This window comes from Thamnophis elegans, chromosome 4, assembly GCF_009769535.1.
Source record: "Thamnophis elegans isolate rThaEle1 chromosome 4, rThaEle1.pri, whole genome shotgun sequence".
In the NCBI taxonomy this organism is placed as follows: Eukaryota; Metazoa; Chordata; class Lepidosauria; order Squamata; family Colubridae; genus Thamnophis; species Thamnophis elegans.
Window position 1 is genome coordinate 80,004,137 of NC_045544.1, and position 21,912 is coordinate 80,026,048.

The window sequence follows — 21,912 nt, forward strand, 5'->3', positions numbered from 1 at the left end:
TTTCTTTCATCTTTCTCTTCTTTCTTTGTATGGGATATGTATGAGATATGTGTGAGATGAATGAATGGCCCACTTTTATAACCATATTGTTGTAAAATTTTGTGTTTTTTTAACTTTCACGTGGGGACTGCTTGGAAGAGTGTATGAGTACGCATGATTCGGAGGACCTGCCGGGAGATGCGGGGGCCACGGGGGTGGTTGAGGGGACTAGAGACACGGGAGAGGGTCGGGGTATTACGGTCGTAACAGGGAGAGGCAGATACGGCGGGGACTTTAGGGCAGGCCATTACCGGGGAAGGAGGGTTCGCTACATTACAGAGATCCCTCCTTCCGGCCCTAGGAGTCCCACTCCGAGACCAGATGGCGTAAGCAGTCAGGACCCTGGTCTCAGGCTGTTGTCGCTAAATGCCAGGTCTGTTGTACATAAAGCTCCTCTCGTCCGGGACTTAATTTTAGACGAGAGGGCAGACCTGGCATGTATTACTGAAACCTGGCTGGGCCCAGAGGGAGGAGTCCCCCTTGTAGAACTGTGCCCAGAAGGATTTCAGGTGCTACATCAGCCGAGAGCCCAGGGAAGGGGTGGGGGTGTGGCCGCTGTTATCCGAGAGTCGTTAGTTCCTCGTAGGGTCCCTGCTCCGGAGATTGTCGGGTGTGAGTCTTTGCTGTTAAAGTTGGACCTCAAGGGTCAAGTGGGTCTGCTGTTAACGTACCTGCCTCCCAACAGTGTTGCAGCAGCCCTCCCCTCGCTCCTCGAGTCGGTAGCCGAGCTGGCAGTTGAGTTCCCTAGGTTGATGGTCCTGGGGGACTTTAATTTGCCGTCGCTCGGTGAAAACTTGGAGGGGGCGCAGGAGTTCATGGCTTCCATGACAGCCATGGGCTTGACCCAAGTAATTCGAGGCCCAACCCATTCGGCGGGACACATGCTTGACCTTGTATTTCTCTCGGAGCAGTGGATTTGTGATCTTGGTCTGAGGGGGAACGACATCATACCCCTGTCGTGGTCAGACCACTGCCTACTGAGGCTCGACTTTCGGAGACCAAACCCCCACTGTAGGGAGGAGGAACCGACCAGGTGGTTCCGCCCCAGGCGTCTTATGGAACCGTCAAGGTTCCAGACAGAGCTTGGGGTTATTCCTGACACTTTCGCCCACAGTCCGGTGGAGACTCTGGTTGCTGCGTGGCACTCGGCAGCATCGGAGACCCTCGACCGGATTGCGCCACTGCGGCCCCTCCGAGGCGGTGGATCCCGGAGACCTCCTTGGTTCACCGAGGAACTCCGGGAGATGAAGCGCCGGAGGAGATGCCTAGAGCACCGTTGGAGGTCCGATAAGTCCGAAGCGAACCGAGCAATGGTAACCACCTGCACCAAGGAATACACCAGGGCACTTAGGGCTGCAAAAAGATCCCATATAGCCACCTTGGTTGCGTCCGCTGAGTCCCGCCCGGCCGCCCTGTTTAGGATAACCCGCTCCCTACTGAACAAAAGGGAAGCGGGGGAACCCTTGCAGGGCAGAGCCGAAGAGTATGCCCAATTCATAGCGGACAAAATTGCTCGGTTTCGGTCGGACTTGGACTCCATCCCTGCAGCTCCAGCCGAGGCACAGGAGGATCAATTTGAACAACTCTGGGTTGAGTTTCAAGACGTTACCCCCGGGGATGTGGACAAGGCCATGAGGGCTGTAAGTACCTCCACCTGTGTACTGGATCCGTGTCCCTCATGGTTAGTCACTAACTGCAGTGAGGTGACACGAGGCTGGATCCAGGCGGTTGTCACCGCCTCACTTCGGGAGGGGAACTTCCCCGCCGCACTGAAAGCGGCGGTGGTGAGACCCCTCCTGAAGAAGCCATCTTTGGATCCAGCTATCCTTAATAATTATCGTCCAGTCTCCAACCTCCCCTTTCTGGGGAAGGTTGTTGAGAAGGTGGTGGCCTTCCAGCTCCAGCGGTCCTTGGAGGAAGCAAACTATCTAGACCCCTTCCAGTCAGGCTTCAGACCCGGTTACAGCACAGAAACCGCTTTGGTCGCATTGACCGATGATCTCTGGAGGGCCAGAGATGGAGGACATTCCTCCATCCTGGTTCTCCTCGACCTCTCAGCGGCTTTCGATACCATCGACCATGGTATCCTTCTGCGACGACTGCGGGAGGTGGGAGTGGGAGGCGCCGTGTTGCGGTGGTTCTCCTCCTACCTCTCGGACAGGTCGCAGTCGGTGTTAGTGGGGGGCAGAGATCGTCCCCTAGGCCCCTAACTTATGGGGTGCCTCAGGGCTCGGTCTTATCCCCCCTACTATTCAACATCTACATGAAACCGCTGGGTGAGATCATTCGCAGGCACGGGATTAGATACCATTAATATGCGGACGATACTCAACTGTATCTGTCCGCCCCGTGCCAACTCAATGAAGCGGCAGACGTGATGAACCGCGGCCTCGAAGCTGTTATGGACTGGATGAGGGTTAACAAGCTCGTGCTCAACCCAGAAAAGACCGAGTGGCTGTTGTGTTTCCCTCCCAGAGATTCGACCAATATTCCATCACTCAGGCTGGGGGGTCAAATCCTACACCCCTCAGAGAGGGTTCGCAACTTGGGAGTCCTCCTGGACTCACAGCTATCGTTTGACCACCATTTAATGGCTGTGACCAGGGGGGCATTCGCCCAGGTTCGCCTGGTGCGCCAGTTGCGACCCTACCTGAATCGGGAGGCTCTCACAACAGTCACCCGGGCCCTTGTGACCTCTAGGCTGGAATACTGCAACGTGCTCTACATGGGGCTGCCCTTGAAGAGCATCCGGCGACTTCAGCTAGTACAGAATGCGGCCGCGCGAGTGATTGTGGGTGCACCTCGGTTCACCCGCATAACACCTATCCTCCGCGAGCTGCGCTGGCTACCTGTCGATCTCCGGATGCGCTTCAAGGTGCTATTAGTCACCCATAAAGCCCTACATGGCAGTGGATCTGGATACTTGAGAGACCGCCTTCTGCCAATTACAGCCAATTACATCCCTGCGACCAATAAGATCACATAGATTAGGCCTCCTCCGTATACCATCGGCCAGCCAGTGTCGGCTGGCAACTACAAGGAGGAGGGCCTTCTCAGTAGTAGCCCCGACCCTTTGGAACGAGCTCCCCGTAGAGATTCGCACCCTCGCCACCGTCCAGGCCTTCCGCACAGCCTTGAAGAACTGGCTCGCCCGTCAGGCCTGGGGACAAGGATAGTTCCCCTCCCGAATGATGAATGTATGTTGTTTACTATTTTATTATATGTCTTATCTTAATGTCTGTATTCCCCTTCCCCGATTTTATGTGAGCCGCCCTGAGTCCCCTCAGGGAAAAGGGCGGCCTACAAATATTAATAAAATCTCAAATCTCAAAAAATCTCACATTTAGCATTGTTTTAAATAATAATTCAGTCTGAACATTTAATCCCCCTTTTTTTAACACTACAATGAATTCTAATTCAGTTTAGAAGAACTCAGAATAAAGTAGTAGTGGGATTCTTTCATTGAAGTTAGCAGCATTTCATCTGTACAGTCTGTGATCTGCCATAGAAAAAGTCAAAATATGGAAGCAAGACAATGTTCCTTCTTTCCCCATCTTCCAAGCTTCAGAAAGTGTTGGTATCATTTTCTGATGATTCCACTATTGTGATGATGTAGCTGTGTTCACAAAATAGTTGTTGGAGATTTACAGTTGTTCTAGGATTGCAAAGCAGCTTCAGTGACTTTTTGAATTTGTTGCTCCTCTCAAACGCAAATGTTTGCTTTGGCAATGCGTCCCCCAGTAGGGGCCTCAGGGGCTGCTTTAATGAACAACCTGCATGCAGGATTAGCAGTACATTCAGCTATGTCTGCTATTGAAGAAACAGTTGCAGCAGATGGTGACTGCCCAAGACCACAACTTTTTTCTTCATGCATTCCATATTCTGGACATGGTTTCTGAAAAGTATTTTCATAATGTTGATTGACAGAAAAGAATATTTTCATGAAGGTAATTGAATGCAGTAAGATTTGAAAGTTGCTACCACACCATAGTTCATAAGCTACATCAGCAAAGTAGTATTGGAAAGCAAGAGGATATTCTTTATGTTCAGTAACATCTTGCTGTCTTCAGTAAGAAGTTGATAGGCTGATTATTTTTTTCTTTCACATGATAGGGTAGGTTAGGGTAGGGTAAGATAGGATAGGATAGGATAGGAAAGGACAGGATAGAAAACTGTATTTGGCCAAGTGGGGTGCAGAAGCTTTCAGTGTACATACAAAACAACAGAATAATAATAATTGTCATAATAATAATAATACCAATGTGATGGGGGAGTAAAAAAGATAATAATGCCCTTGTGACCTCTAGGCTGGAATACTGCAACGTGCTCTACATGGGGCTGCCCTTGAAGAGCATCCGGCGACTTCAGCTAGTCCAGAATGCGGCCGCGCGAGTGATTGTGGGTGCTCCTCGGTTCGCCCACATAACACCTATCCTCCGCGAGCTGAGCTGGCTACCTGTTGATCTCCGGGTGCGCTTCAAGGTGCTACTTACCACCTATAAAGCCCTTCATGGTAGTGGATCTGGGTACTTGAGAGACCGCCTCCTGCCAATTACCTCCTCACGACCGATTAGATCACACAGATTAGGCCTCCTCCGAGTTCCATCTGCCAGCCAGTGCCGACTGGCAACTACGCGGAGGAGAGCCTTTTCAGTAGTAGCTCCGACCCTTTGGAACGACCTCCCCGTGGAGATTCGTACCCTCACCACCCTCCAGACCTTCCGCACAGCCCTTAAGATCTGGCTATCCCGCCAGGCCTGGGGTTAAAGATTAGGATCCGTCCCCACCCGAATGATGAATGAATGTTGCTTCTATTTTTTAATTATGTATTGTCTGTATATGTCATTACGTGTATCCCCTCCCTATAGGTTGTAAGCCGCCCTGAGTCCCCTCAGGGAAAAGGGCGGCCTATAAATAAAAGCAATCTAATCTAATCAATCTAATAAGGATAAATGATAATATTACAGCTGTGTCTAATTGTTTTGACATGCAATACCCCATAGTGGCCTCCTGAGGGGAGGAGTTGAAACCGTTTATGTCCAGGATGCGAGGGTTCTGTAGATATCTTCTCAATCTTCCTTCTGACCAGGACAATATAGAGGTCTTCTATGGAAGGCAAACTGATTGCAATCACTCTTTCTACACTTTTAACTGTAGTCTGTACCTATCCTGTTTGGTTGCTGTACAAAACCAGGCAGTTATAGAACTACAAATAACAGATTTAATAATTTCTGTGTAGAACTGTTATCAACATCTGCTGGGACAGTCTGAACTTTCTGAGTTGAGGCAGGAAGAACATTCTTTATTGTGCCTTTTTAATGATGGTTCTAATATCAACTAGCCATTTCAAGTCCTGAGAGATTACAGTATAGACTCCCAAAACTTGAAGGACTCTACTACTGATATTGTGCTGTTAATTATAGTAAGAGGTGGTATAATATGGCTCCTCCTAAAATCCACTCTCATCTCTACAGTTTTAAGCATATTTAACTCCAGATTGTTTTACTCTGAATATATCTAAGAAAGGTTTTTTTCTGTTTCTTTTACCAGTAGCAGCCCATCCTGAATTTCAGCTTTTTCAACATTATTTATATAAAACCAGATGATTCTTGCATATTCTTCTTTTATGATTTGGATTATTTTCCATTTCTGATATATCACAGAATCCTACATATACACAAATTGATTAAAATATGGTTTTTATGTCCAAGATATGCATTTGACTACATTAAAATTTAGTTGCTATAAAATGAAGATTTCCAGCCCCCAGTGTCCTGTTATTTACATTTCCTTAGTTAAGTTATTCCTAGTATTTAGTATGAAGTCAAGAACAGCTGATAGTTTATGCATTGCTCCATTCTCTGAAGGAGAAACTTGTTAGCAAAATATGCCGGGCATTTCCTGGAAGTATTGTGGTTGCAAGGTAATTTAATTCTCCTATTACATTTACCTCATACGCATTTGAAAGCTACTTTATGCAATTCGAGTGTAAAAAGCAATCATCATGGCTGAGTGGCAATAGTAGATACCAATAACAGTACTTTTATTAATTCCTCAACCTATTTTAACTGCAATACTCTCTAAAGTATTGCCACAATAAATCATTTCAATTTCTAAGCAGCATACAAAAACCTCCTCACTGTTCACTATTGCTTCTGTACCTTTTAACAGATCTCACATATTTTTCTCCATGCCTGAAATCCAAATTCCTGTTTATATATGTCTCAGAAACAAAAGTGACAAAGCACTGTGGATGACTTTGGGGTTTAGCATTCGATATGTCCTTATTTTAAACATCAATTCAAAATGTAAATGTCTATTTTACAATTTAACCACTAGATGGCAAACTTGAGGCATTCTTATTTTTCTGTTCTGAAATTAAATTCATTCCTTTGATTTCCAAATAGTTAGTTTGACCAAAATAAATAAATAAATAAAGATGGAATGGAAAATACCATCTCTCAATCGTGTCAGAAGACCCAAGAAAGCATTTCTCCCTAACTGGAGAACAGGGTCAAAGACGTTTGACTCCACTAAAGCAAAGATTTCCTGCCTACAAAGCTGACAAAGCAGGAACAAGCTTTTAGCCAAGTGCTTCCCAAATCTGGGTACATTATCCAAAATTTGGTAAAAGTGCTTTTTTCTTTGGGTAATGACACACAAAACCATTACCCAGTCACAACAGGGACATTGAAACTGACCTAAAGTGTTTTACTTACATTGGGTAAAAAAGACTTTCTGATAGTTTGAAGTAATGAAAGAAAAAGTTTGGGAAGCATTGATTTAACCCCGCAATGCCTATAGGAGTCTCTTTTTAAAATGTATATAGTGCAAACCAGTGGTGGGTTCCAGATCCCTGGTATGGTTGGAACGGGCCCGGCGTCGCCCACATGGACGCATGTGTCACGCGCATGCATCGTACCCGCCTGCGATGCCTCTGCAAGCTTCCGCGATGCTCCAGCTGCTTGGTGGAGTGTCGCGCAGGCACTGTACATGCCATGCACGTGGGCAGAAGCGCCAAAGGCTTAAAGGACAGATAAGGAGCTCGGGTGGCGGCTGGGCCCTCCGGAGCACCATACCGGAACGGTACCCGGTGCTTCCAGCAGGCTCCGGTACGCCTGTATTGGAGCGGAGCACCTGCAACCCATCACTGGTACAAACTCTATCATTAGTTTGTTAAGTGTATCATAAAAGTTGAATGGAAGAACCAGGAATGCATATGGTAGAGATGCACTGAGAACTTGAAACTCATCCTCACTTCTTGCTGCATGTCTGCTTTGTTTACTGCATGAGAACATCCCAGGTCAGTGGGATGAAAAACAAAAGTATGTTTCCTACAGATATTAAGTGACTTGCTTGAAAGATGTAAGATGCAATACAGTCCTTACTTAACAACCACAAATGGAACCAACAACTCTGTTGTTAAGGGATATGGCCATTGAGCGACACAACACATGTCTATGATGTACTTACAACCTTACTTCCTCTTCAATTGTTAAATATCATATGACTGTGACTTGCAATTTTACCTTTGAGACTGGAGAACGGAAGAATTATTGTGTGCAGAGGGAGTTATATCTTGTTAAAAGAGAGGACAAAAATAGCCAATGAGAGTGGATTTGAATTTCAAATATTGGGGTTAACCAGGGTTTGGAGTACTTCTTTTTCCCCATTTCCTTTCATACTCACACTAGTCTGAATGAACAATGGAGAATGGAATATTAGGATACTGAAATCTTGTTAATATTCTCCTGGTACAAGGGCTTATTGGACAATCAAGATGTGGAGATTTCCTAAAATGATGGCTTTTGACCTGGTTAGAGTTAATTGTGTGCTGGAAGTAAGGTAACTACATTCAAATTGGATATCTTTGTTAAGCATGGAAGAAGACACTGAAACGGTTTTCTATGTAAATGAAGAAAGAATTTAATTTCTCAAAGTTTTTTTTTTTTAAAACTTCATTAAGGACATTTCATTTTTACCTGATAAAAATTAGATTTGTCTTTTCTGGCAAGTAATTTATTTCAATTGCTTAGTCACAAAATGTAATTAGTTTTGTTTGCTATTTCTCAAACTGTAGAGGTACCCAGAGGTAGAAGGAAGCAGAGAGGAAGACAATTGGAAAGAAGAGAAGACAACCTGAAGCTATAATATATTTAAAAATTAGAACAGCCATATATCACAGCATACAGAGGATAGCCTTCTCTTTGAAATCCTGTCAAAGAACCTTCTTGATTTAAAAGCCTAATTTATTTTGTAAGACAAGCCTATCTGATTCTAATTTAAAGATAATAAAAGATAAGAAATGGATGACTGTGAAATATTACACCGAGAGACTCAGGTTACTTGGCACAGAAATTTTTATCCATAATGACAAGATAAATTACATAGTTTTCTGTAAACTACAGCATTCTATTTTAAGGAATTATCAAACTATGATATTTTATTTTTAGAATGCAACATACATTCAAATTTCCAATCATGTATCATAGAAAGCTAGGTTTGTCACTTTCCCCTTTTAGGTAAACCTCAACAATGAATATATTGTGACAAAGTAATATAAGAACAGGTTGTAAAAATGAAAAAGTGTGACCAATAATCTGATGTTTGTATAGTATTATATATCTCGAATCTAATGACCTACAACTATAGATAATATATAAAGCAGTATCAAGGGTGGTCTTGGCTGAAGGGTTGCTTAAATCGGCCTTTTTTCCTACTGACTTAAATCACTGATTTAAATTGCCCTGGCTTAATCAATTCACCTTGAAAGAAAGGAATACTCCATGAAGATATAATGGCAATTGGGAGAAAATGTAGTGGTTTAATATCAGCATTTGTGTTTCTTATTATTGCTATCCTTGAAATGGTCATTGGAGAACCACTGCTCAAATTAACATTGAGGCTTCAACATCTGATTTGTTGCTAATTGGACTTTTGTTCATGTATGTCTGTTGAAGGAATTAGTTCAGTGACAAATTTAATGACATTAAAAACTTTGAGCTGTGGGGAGAAAGCCAAGAAAACCACTTGTTGCTCCTTACCATTTTACTCATTCATCATGTCTAGCCTGGTGGTTCTTCAGAGTGAGAAACTGTGAAGTGAGCGTGTGTGTGTGTGTGTGTGTGTGTGTGTCTATGCAGATAGACTCTATAATCCAGGTATTGTATTAGGGCCATCTTGGTGCATCTTCCAAAAGGAGCTGTCTGTGGTGGCACAGTGCTTAGAATGCAGTATTGCAGGCTAATTCAGCTCACTGCCAGGAGTTTGCTCCTGATGGGCTTAAAGTTGACTCAGACTTCTATCCCTCTAAGATTGGTAAAATGAGACCCAGACTGTTGGGGGCAATATGCTGACTCTGTAAACTGTATAGGGAGTGCTGTAAAGCACTATGAAGAGGTATACAGGTAGTCCTCAGTTTTCAGCCACAATTGAGCCCAGAATTTATGTTGCTAAGTGAGAAATTTGTTAAGTGAGTTTTGCCCCATTTTACAACTTTTCTTGCCACATTTGTTAAATGAATCACTGTAGCTGTTAGTAACCCAGATGTTAAGTGAATCTGGATTCCCCATTGACTTTGCTTGTCAGAAAATCACAAAAGGTGATCACAGGACCTTGGGACACAGCAGCGGTCATAAATAGGAACCAGTTGCCAAGCAACTGAATTTTGATCATGTGACCATGAGATGCTGCAAAGGTGGTAGCTATGAAAATCAGTCATGTTACTTTTTCAGTGCCATTGTAACTTTGAACAGTCACTAAATGAACTGTTGTAAGTCGAGAATTCTTGGTATAAGTCTAAGTGCTATTGCTATTGCTACCTGAGGAAAACTGGTAGCATAGCTGGCCAGTGTGTGTGCTAGTCATGGTACTTCATTTTCAGAGTTGATCATAAAAATAGAACAGGTGCAGCTCTGCTTTATTGCCCTGATGCTCTGGTCTGAGAATTCAAAGCATTAAGCTCCAAGTTCCTAACAAGGAACACATTGACTGCTTTTTATTGGAGAGACTGATATAATCCCTCTGATGGTGAGTCAGATGCATCATGGATAAGATCGGCCCAATATATTACCTTTTCTCGACCATCATATAAAGGGCAAATTTTTGGGTTTGAATATCAGTGGGCTTCACTGGGGGATCTGAAAGAAGCCCTGAAAACAATGCATCATCAGACATAAAAATACATTCATACCAGAGGTGGGTTCCTACCAATTCATCCCGGTTTGGCCGAACCAGTAGTGGTATGGCAGCCTGGGTTGCTGGAACCGGCAGTGACCCAGGCCTGCCATGCCCCCAAACTAGTTCTCCGGTTGGCACTGTCGGCGCCACCATCTTATATTTAAGTTCTGCACATGCACAGAACAATTTTAATTGAACAGTGCATGTGTGCGCAAAGTGCGCACATGAGCGAAACAGCAGTAAAGCCATCCAGAACCCACTCCTGATTCATGCTGACAGATTGGCCCTAAAACATCAAATTTACTTTTCAATTACATACCTAGATATTTCTACTGGATTTTACTCATACGAATGTAGACTTAGCTTTCAACAGTTAGGAAGATTTTTAAAATATAAGGGAAAGATAATTTTAAAAATCTATAGTGACTATAATCCTTGAGTACCATTATTATTGTCAGATGCCAACACCTGTGTACACATCAAATTAAATACTACAAATACTACAGTATGTACATTTCAGAATATTTAAAAGTGTCACCATTTGCTTATATATCATAGTTTGTAATAGGCATTGAAGCATCTTCTATATCTCAGAATGATGAAAAGAGATTAAGTACAAGTGTTTACAGACTAAATTATCATAAAAAGTTACGTTATCGTTGTTTCAGTGGTAGAGGTATATTCATATGGCTTTTACATCAGGCCTACTTTTATATTTTCTTCTAATATCTAAATTCCTTCAACTAAATATTGAATGACAGTAACTGTTACATACCATATGCTTCGTGTAAATTTTTACTATTACAATTTATTTGACAGATAGAAAATTATGGTTAAATCCTGTTCATTGAGTAAGTTTGCTTCTGGATGGATTTAGCAACAAAGAGCTTTTTGTGTTTTAGTCCAAGGATTTGAAGAAAAATAAAAAGCCCAAAGATCTCATCATATGTAACTATGAGAATGAATAAATAAGTTCACTGTGTCACTGAGATTCAACGGACTCTTTAGGAAGTGGGTGTTTTGTTATTTTATATCCTTAAATGTAGGAAACCAGAAACCTTGCTATGAATTGTTAATGCCTCAAACAGGCTTCAAGAGGTTTAGAATAAATTTTCAGCACAGTGGGATATAAGTTGCTGTTCTCTATCACAATGTCAAGAGCTCCATTACAAATTCTTTGCTTGTCTCATTGAGAACATAACTGCAAAAATGGGCACGAGGCATAACACAGAATAATACAAAAATGCTTGAAATATCTGAAAGCGTTCATAGAAAACTTAAAAAGGTCATTACAAGTGTAACAACATGGATATCATATGTCTGCAAATAAAAACAGAATTCCAAGTCTGCCTCTCTCAAAATCTCCCATTTGATTCATGGTCCTGGATTCTTATCTTCAACATGCATCATAAGCATAACCTCTAAGGGACATAGCAGCCAAAAATGAGGACTAAAATCAACAACAAAAATACCTAGCCATGAATGCATTTGCCAAAGTAAGTGTTGCTTGCTCCATATATTTAAACTATAGTCATAAAAATATGTATGTCAATTAGTACCTAATCTCTAGACATTCCATACAATTATAATATCAAAAAAGTCACTTGAACTGGTTCAAGACTGGGATGAAGTCCATAAAATATATTGATCTACATACTTTAACAGCAGTAATCACTACTGTATCACTTAGTGATTACTTAATCACTAAAAATAGTTTTTGATTTTTCTTGTTTACATAGATGCTCCCAGTATATGGTGAACTCCTTCATTAAGGATTTACTGTAAATATGTAGAAGGGGACACTTTTTGCTTTATATGCACATGCACTTCTTAGAAGGCTATATTATACTTCCTGAAAATTATTTTGGAAGAATTTACTTTTAAGATTGTGCTAACTAGAAACATTTAATGCAAAATAAAATTATACTTTTTTTTTTACTATGACCAAATATAAAAGTAAATGTAGCACAAAAGATCTTGATTATTATTATTATCTTTAAAAAAATGAAGGAGTGGAAAGATGATGTAACAGTCACTGAAAAATTGACATTAGGAAACTTACAGACCAGCTTATGTTGACATTATTTATTAAGGCTTACAAAATTAATTGATAATATGTTTCAATTGTACCAGAGGTGGGTTGCTCCTGGTTTGGGCCGGTTTGGCCGAACCAGTAGTAGTGGTGGTGGGAGGCTCTGCCCTCCTGCTTCTGTGCATGTACAAAAGCATTGCGCATGCACGAGCACAAGCAAACTGGTAGTAAATTGATTAGGAACCCACCACTGAATTGTGCAATTCAGAGCTCTAGGAGTTTTACAAATTATGTTTATAATCCTCAGATAACAGCATGTAACGTCAAAACCACAGAATACCAGAATGTATTTATTAATATGCTGAGCACTGTGCATCACAAAAACTGAGAAAGCTGATACAAAAGTAAAGAGAAAGAATGGTAGCACTGCTGCAGAAAATGTGGTCAGAAATAACATTCAGCAATGGCTAACAGCCACTAACCACTGAGTGTTGATTGGATAGTGCTAACTACTATATTTCAGTTTCCAAAAAACAATAGTTCCTCCCTTCCTCTCACCATCGCTTACACTAAAGCCACTTTACATATATGAAATGGGCAACTTAAATACTTGTGGGTATTTTATAGACTACTCAAAAACTTCAGTTCGTTCAAAATGCAACAGCCCAGGCATTATTTTATATCTGAGCTGCAGGTCCTACATTGGCTTACCATAAGCTCTATGTGCAATGTAGAGAACTGGTTTTAGGGTAGAAGTCCTGTATGATATAGCACACTTAAAGTATCTTCAAGACAGCCTTCTATATGGAAAAATGGTTGACCTAATAAGATTTGGGGAAAATTGCTTCTATTTCCCTATTACCATGAAGTCGAGAAAACTGAAGCTAGATGGAAGTCTTTATGATGATTCCTATATTATGAAACAACCCTTCCCAAAAAACTACATTAGCCCTAACAGTTTTTGACTTATGGAAGCAAGTGAAGCAGAGGTCTTCTAGAGAGCTTCTTTTTAATTAGCTGAAAGAATGTTATAGGAATGTTTCCATTGTTTCAAATAGGTTGGTTTTAAATTTTCTTTAAAATCTGTCATAATTAATCTGTGGACAGTTTATTAAATTCATAATATTTTCGTATATGGATTAGGTTCATATGATTGTGGCAGATTAGAAATCTAATAAATACATTAAATGAAATCCTTATTTATCAGTTCATAAAATATGGGCCAGACCTTACTGCTGTTAGGTATATTTACAGCTGAATCTTCAATAAACTGAACAACATACCACACAAGCCTTGAGTGGCCTCTTGTCATAAATCCCATGCTCATTTTAAAATTATTTGGACAAAAATCTTAAAGGAAATATTTACCAGATTGCAACTATAGATAACAAATTGTTACGAAATAGAAGGGAGAATATAATTTTGAAATTATGATGACAAGTTGAAACACTATCCTGAAACCAATGACATGAAATTCAAAGGTAAATATAATTTACTTCAATAATATACAAAAAAACAATCTAAGAAGGACTAGAAGGAAGACAAGTTTGATAGCAGGCAACATACAGATATAAGATAATTGAGTATGAACTTTTAATGCATATAGCTGATAAAAAAATGAAGTGAATCATTATTCTGGACTAATAGAAAAATAATATCCAGATTGTAAGAGGTAATAATTTCAATCTATTCTATGTCAGGCCACATATAAAGTACTGGAACAGGAGATATTTCAGAAGAGGAAACATCAGGTTGCATCTTATACTGCAGACATCTTCAAGCTCTATGATTCTACTCTTATTGAATTCACAACATGGATTCATTGTATGGAACACTTATATACTTGAGTCACAAAATGGCCATATAAAATTGATATATCATTTTACCTATTCTGTTCACTCAGAAAAGCAGAAATATCAGAAGACATACATACAGAAAGATAACCATCTTACCTGAGAGTACCTGGATATAGCTGATTTTCAAAAAACAAGGGAAGAGTCTTTAGAACACTGGTTGAATTCTGCAAAAGTGGAGTTTCTTCTTGGCTCTAAGGAAACCATAGGATAAGGAATGAACCACAGGCTAGCTCTCATATCATTAATGTTGAAATCTAAATATCGACATCCTTACTTTGAATTCTAACTTTCCACACAATTTTATGCATATTATGTCTCTCATTATATTACTATATCTTGATGCACTGAAATGGCAAATTCAAGCTTCAAACTTTCTCATAGTTTGATTGATTAGATGATTAGTCACTTAGAGGCCTAGAATTTTACACAGTTTAAGATCTGGGAAGTTAGAATGCTTTATTAGAAGAAGTGGAATGATTACTGCCTTTGTGTCAAGTTAAGGAAACAGAGTCTGCATTCAATGCTTTATCAAACTCAGATATCCCAATCTTGTTTTCAGCTGACAAATGTGAAAGTTATTCTGAAAGTGAAAATAAAGACATCTACCTGCAAGCTTTTTGTTTCCTCAGACCACCAAGCTTCAAAATCTTTTTGCAACTTCACTTTTGCTTTTTCCATGAGGAGCTGCAAGTGTTCAATCTCTATCTTCAGCCCTTTCAAGTGAGTAAACATTGTTTTATAACTGCAAAACGGAAAAGAAAATGTTATTACGGAAGATGCAACAAATCTGTTGCAACTAAAAAGCTGTAATGTAGAACTGAACTGGATATCTCTCACCATTTGCTACCTGGTCACACACTGCAAGTTAGGAAATTGATTTATTCCTTGTTGGGTATTTCTCTCTTGTTTATTCTTTATTTGTAAAAATATATATATAAAGTCTGCTAAACTTATCATGTAGGATATGAATAGAAAACTCTTTTCCCAAATATTAGCAACTTACTTGTCTGTGAAAGAAATGCCCATCAAAGTGGCCAAATTCTCACTGAATAAATGAATAAATGTTTATGAATTAGAGCCTTTTGATAAGCAGGAACTCTCCAAGTCTATTCTCAGAAATTGTCCCTAAATCTGGAGAAGGGCTCTGAGAACTTAAGCTTATTCCATTCTATAGAACAGGTTGCCTGACTGTGATCTCCTCTATAGTTCTTTGATTTCTGTCTCACCCTACTGCTTTTGATTTTCTCATCTGCTCTGACCTTGAACTACATTTGGTCTTTGCCTTTAGAACAATGTTCAGCTGTTCTCTTGCCAGTTTCCCACTATTTCTGTGTACCAGTTTAGCAAAAGACCCAAAGCAACCAATTGGCACCAAGGTTTGGGGAAGCTCTTCTTGAAAAGGGACTTTAGCTAATTATGGGACAAGAGAACATTTAATATCTTTTTTCAATAGATTGACAATCTAGCTAAATATATGTTTTCCCATTGCTGAAATATGGTCCATGTATAGACAGGTATTAAGCTAACTTAATAGCATACAGTATATGAAATGTACATGTTACCAACTTACTGTATACAAGAAACATTCATACAATTAAGTTTTTAACATATATAATAATCAAGCTAAGAGAACCTTATTTTTTTCTGTTCAATTTGTGATCGAAGTCCCTCTTCTACTGGATCAGGTTGATTCATTTCTCGAGGACTGATTAGAGCTGCAAATTATAATCAATGTTAGAAATTAGATAAATAAAGCCAAAGGACACAATTTAAGTTGTGGAATTCTCTCTCTCCCCCTTCCCCCCCTTAAAAAGAAATGGTATAAAAAGCACAGAGTGATGTATATAATACTGTTTTCCGGTTTTCTTCCCACAACCAGCCTATGAAGTAGGCTGAGATAAAGTGTGGCCCCAGGTCATTCACTGAGCTTCCATGGCTGAGGTTGGACTCCCCTTTGTTCAATAGAAAATACATTACATAGTATTAATTCTATATGAATTATTTGTTCCAATTTGTCTCTTAAAATTCTCCTCCTACTTGTCTCCAACAAAATTATTTTGCTTTTAATATTACTATCTTGCATTTCTCCCAGTGATGCTGCTAAGAAAATACCAGGGATTTCCTTTACTATGTGCTTTATTTCCTTTACAGTATTCTTCCATCCTTTCTGTTCTTGGGAAAGACATTATACAAAGTTGATGAAGTGAAGATATCAAATTAATAATTCATGAATGTATATAAATATTTTCTTAGTAAACAAAAGAAATAAGGTCATCTTTTAATAACTATTTTATTTATTTATTAAATGTATATGCCCTTTAACGCCTTTTGAACTGCAAATGGTATGGAAGCCAAATACATTCCATGTTTAGATGGGTAAATTGTAAAAAGATGGATAACTTCAGAAGAAAGATCAGTAATGCCCTCAAAATGCACTGTAGAATTTATTATGAATAACGTGTTCCCCCAAAAATATGACACGTCCCAAAAATAAGGCCAAGTCTGATTTTTGGGGTGGGCCTAAATATGTAGCCTCTCCCCAAAATAAGCCCTAGTGAAGGGGTGGGTGTGCCCAGCACAGGAGACAGCCCTTCCCTTCCCGGGTCATCTAATGACAGCTGGGCCCCTTAATTGTGACCCATGGATCAGCTGAGCTGATTGGAAGCTGCCTTTCATTCTGTCTCCAGTGTTCTTGGCGCTCACCTACCTCCCATCCATCTATCCATCCCCCTCGCCTACAAACTCCCATCCTGCTCGCAAGAGCACAACCACAATGTGTCATGTAGTGCCCACCCAGCAGACAACCTCCCCCTCTCCAGCCGGGCAAAGCACCACTCACTGACCGAGCAGTAACCCAAAGGCACAAAGCCACACAAGCACTAGTCCCCCCTGCTTGCGCACTTCCCAGTCCTCACCAGGTTGATGTGGGTGAAGCTAGTGAGCATCAGGTCCTTGAGCTCACAGCCAATGCCGCTGGTGCCCGCCGCTGGCACGCACCACCAACACCTGCATGGAAGCCACACCCTGGGCCATCTCCTCCTGCAGGGCCAGGGCTGCCGCCATCCCAGTACTAAGGATGTCTTTCTCTATGGCTTCCAAACCCTGGCTGGAAGCTGCTGGAAACAGAGAGAGTCTTTGGCAGTGGCTGCTCTGGTAATCTGCTTCCCGCTCTATGGTTCTGCCCCAGCTCCCAGAAGACTTGGCAGCAGGCGGCTGGCCCAACCAACTTTTTCTCTGTTTCCAGCGGCTTCCACTGGGATTTGGAAGCCGCAGAGGAAGCCATAATCAGTGCTGGGATGGAGGTGGCGGCAGCCCTGGCCCTGCAGGGGGAGCTGGCCCAGGCTGTGGCTTCCGTGTGGATGCTGGTGGTGTGTGCCCACAGCATTGGCTCCGAGCTCCTGAAGGACCTGGTGCTCACCAGCTTCACCCACATCAATGTGGTGAGGACTGGAAGGTGGGCGAGCAGGGGGGACAGGCGCTTGTATGGCTTGGGGCCTTCGGGATACTGCTTGGTTGGTAAGTGGTGCTCTGCCCAGCTACCGAGAGGGGTTGTCCACTTGGTGGGCACTACATGGCAAGAGGTGCCAGGCAACTGCTCTCTTCCGAGCGGTATTCGCTGGCAATCTATTGTTACTAATATAATTTACTTTTCAGTGCCTCTCTGCAATGAATAAAGTACTACATTTATCTCCTGCTTATAATTTCCTATTTAATGAAATATGCAGTGACCTAGGTATTAACATGCTAAGCTTAAACCATGACCAGCTAACCATAATGGTTGGCATGAAATATATGGTAGGCCAAAACTAAACAACTATACGATGATTTAGTACATCAACCTAATTCATTCTATTTCTTTTGCAACTGCCAATGTTGGTCATCCTGAAATCTAATGCTTTTTATCTGTAAGTAGAATTGAACATGCCAGTCAACTGTTAAAATGGACAAGCATAGGTAAGATAAGGTAACTTCATGTGAATCAAGATCACATGAAGTGTTAATACCACTTCATAATGCTTTGCTAAGGCCACACTTAGAATACTGCATTCAGTTTTGGTCACCATGATGTAAAAAAGATGTGGAGCCTCTAGAAAGAGTGCAGAGAAGAGCAACAAAGATGATTAGGGGACTGGAGGCTAAAACATATGAAGAATGGTTGCAGGAACTGGGTACATCTAGTTTAATGAAAAGAAGGACTAGGGGAGACATAATAGCAGTGTTCCAATATCTCAGGGGTTGCTAAGAAGAGGGAGTCAAACTATTCTCCAAGGCACCTGAGGGTAGAACAAGAAGCAATGGGTGGAAAATAATCAAGGATAGAAGCAACTTAGAACTGAGGAGAAATTTCCTGACAGTTAAAACAATCAATCAGTGGAACAGCTTGCCCCAGAGTTGTGAAAGCCCCAACACTGGAAGTCTTTAAGAAGATGTTGGATAGCCATCTGTCTGAAATGTATAGGGTTTCCTGCCTAGGCAGGGGGTTGGACAAGAAGACCTCCAAGGTCCCTTCCAACTCTGCTATTGTATTATTGTATTAAAAATAAGTGCCTTTTTTCAAACTGTAACAGTAAAATGTATATGGAGGTTGGATTCATGATGAGAGGGAGGAGGCTGGCATCCATTTCTGACTTCAGAAAGGGGTTCCTGTCCCATACTGGCAATGGGTCAACCAGACAGTATGGCTCAGTTTATAGTCGTCAGGTCTGAAACAAGAAAGGCACTGACTGTTCTCCTCACTTTCAAACAGCAGGATTCCAGAGAATGGGGGGTGGGGGGGAAATCTTCTCCAGGGAAAAGACAAATCGTATTTTTTTAAAAAAAAAAAGTCAGAGCAAATTACTTGTTCCTGATACAAGTGATGTAACAGAGATTAATCTTATGTGTAAAACTTAATTTTATAATTAAAAACAGTTCAAATTTAAAACAATACACAAATCTAATCAGCTCACACCCACACAAAGGTGACAGATAAAAGAGGCTATTCTGACCCACAGGAAATGAATCCGTTCTAGGTAGAGTTCTTATAAAGCATTTCAGCTACTTAAAAATATTTTAAAAAGCATTTACATTTGTCAGATGGTTTCTTATGGAGGATGCATGATTTGAAGAAGATTAAAACTTGACAAATTCCAATAAATCATCTTTGGACAACATCTCTTCCATCTGTTTTTGCCGTAAGCAAAACCATATGTCATTTTGTTATCAATGTGATAGCCATGAGGATGTAGTTAAACTGGGACTATGAAGACCTACATTCAAGTCATGCTTAAGACAGGGCAACTAGCTGGTTGCTGGTGTTTCTGAGCTATCTCACTGCAAGCTACTCATGTTTATGGAGAAGGAATAGGAAGGTATGCTACGTATACTGTGTGAGCTCCTGGAAGAAAAGCACCATTTTTTTTTTTTAAAAAAAAGCTATATATCTTTAAAAGTTTAAAATCCAAAAGTTTAAGAGACAAAGATATCTCAGTCTGGAATATTAAACAAAATTTAGAATCAGATGTCCAGTCAGCATCTGCTAACGGACATTTGTAGGTGTCAACAATAATACAACAAATGCAGTTTAAGACAGCCTTTTCTGTTTGGTATCTGCCTTCAGACTCACCCCAATCCTCTGGCTTTATGCAAGGCCTTAAAGACCTGCTTTTGCCAACAGGCACTGAGGCACTGGTAGTGTGGGTGAGCCCATTTCTTGGCTGTATTAACTGGGATGATTTTTAATGTTGCAGATCGGTGGCTCCTGATGCTGTTCATGTTATTTATAATTTACGTCTTATTTTTAATTGTTAGTTTCCTAGAGTCACTTACAATATTTGAGGAATAAATCAATATAGATGAAATACATAAATATGCCAGTTGTTCATCAAATATTAACAATTAATAGTCTGATCTGGGACAAGCATATGAACATCTCAAGATAATTTTTCAGGCCTACATTTATTTTAAATGGTATTTTTTTACTACACTATTACAACTAAAAATGAAAAAAGGAAGCAAACTTAACTGCATTAGAAATTCTTCTGGAAGACATTTGAACAAACTACAGATATTGTAACATTGTGAAATTTTTGCAAAAGGCACTTGGAATCAATAATATAAGTAAAAATGAGGAACCCTTTGCTTCTAGACTCAAAATAACACTGCTAACAAGACAGTGCAAAACTGAAAACATACTTGTTGGCAAACAAGTTTCTTTTTATGCTTCTTACTTTATTTTTGTGTAATAGAGCTGTTTTGTTCCTATTGTTATGCTTTACATACCATAAAGTTTGATTTCATGCTAACAACATATTGTTTTTCTGAATTGCCCCACACTAGTTTTCAAGCATTTTCCAAAAGTCCTTGAAATGACTTTTGTTTGTCTTCCATATGAATATTTTTTGTTCAAAGGAATTATTCTTTGTTCCTTCTTCTTTCAAGATGATTAAAAAAGCCCCATTAGTACAATGTTCTTGCATCTGGTTGAAACAGTGTCTTTCCCAAAACCTTTGAAAGAGATTCAAAGAGTTAAAAAAAAGAATGAATAGTTTTGAGACATTTTTATGGCCATGTGTGTGAAAAAGTCACATTTGGAAAGTGCCTAACTTTCCCTGCATCAGGAACATTTTGTATAAACCTAAGATATACAAGTCCATAGTATAAAAGATTCTTAAGTTGTTTTTCTGTTCTGCTTTTCATTTATGCCCGAATAAAAACCACAACATAGTTATTAGATTTTATCACAACTATTTTTCAAGGACTACAGCAGCAACATTCTTAGAACTTGGCCAATCACCAACTGAAAAGGATATTTATTTAGAGAATACTATGCCAGTAAAATAACATTAACCTCACCAGATTTCAACTTCAAGAGTATTATAAATCAGACCTGCTGAACCTAAGATCTACAGCATTTTTGCTGGGGTCCTGTTCAATCTCTTTGTTATCCCACAAGAACACTATTTGTTCATGGTCCTTCCTACATCTTTACAGAATCATCTTGAGGTTTACCCAGCCACTCAAATGTACAATGTGAATGGGAGAAGGCTCAGATTGCTCGTTATCATTTTTCTAAACTGAGACATGTGCAGTGGTGTTGGTACCAGTTTTCCAACCTGCTTCATATTTTAGTTATCACTCCAGACTTAAACTAAATAATAAATTAAATATATAAGTTAGTTACAGAAACACAACAGTAGTTGAAAAAGAGACAGGAAAAACAAATGGAGGCTCAGAGAAATATGTGGGTAGAAAGTAATGAGAAAGAGAGAAGAGTAGGGCGGCAGGAAGATACAATCACCCAATTTAAACAGTAGATGACACAGTAAACCAGTGTCTGGACATTACTAGTTCAGAATGTTGGTAGAAACTAGAAGGTAGAGGGGGAAAAGAAAAGAAGTGATAAAGTAGTTGATAACAAAATGAAAAAAAGAAAAGGGAAAGGAATGATATAACTATGAATACTGGGAAAGAATGTATCAGAGATGCAAAGGAAAAAATAGAACAAATTAGAAAGGAAACATTTCAGCTGAAATTATAATAAATACTATGCAAAAATTAATTTAGTGAGGCTGACATTTTGAATTGCTAAAAATTTAAAAATGACTGTAATCTGCATTGCTTACCTCAGTTATATGGAACTTCCATAGACTTGAGAGATATAATCAACTTTAATCTGAATTTACAACGAAATGTTTTTTGTATAAATATACAATCATGTCTTGTTTAGACATTACTCAACTGAACTTTTAGACATAAATCTTCACCTCTGAGCAACTACTGTAGTTAATATGTTTATATATCTACACCAGCCACTAGAATTTATCT

General features: G+C 40.1%; 1 protein-coding gene across 1 annotated transcript in view; it reads right to left on the bottom strand.

Moving 5' to 3' along the window:
- Nucleotides 1–21,912, bottom strand: part of KIF6 (kinesin family member 6) — a 125,947-nt gene that overhangs the window by 4,256 nt on the left and 99,779 nt on the right. The window contains 3 exon segments of the mRNA XM_032216948.1: nt 14,203–14,297; nt 14,713–14,848; nt 15,740–15,821. Coding sequence (XP_032072839.1) covers nt 14,203–14,297; nt 14,713–14,848; nt 15,740–15,821 — 313 coding nt within the window.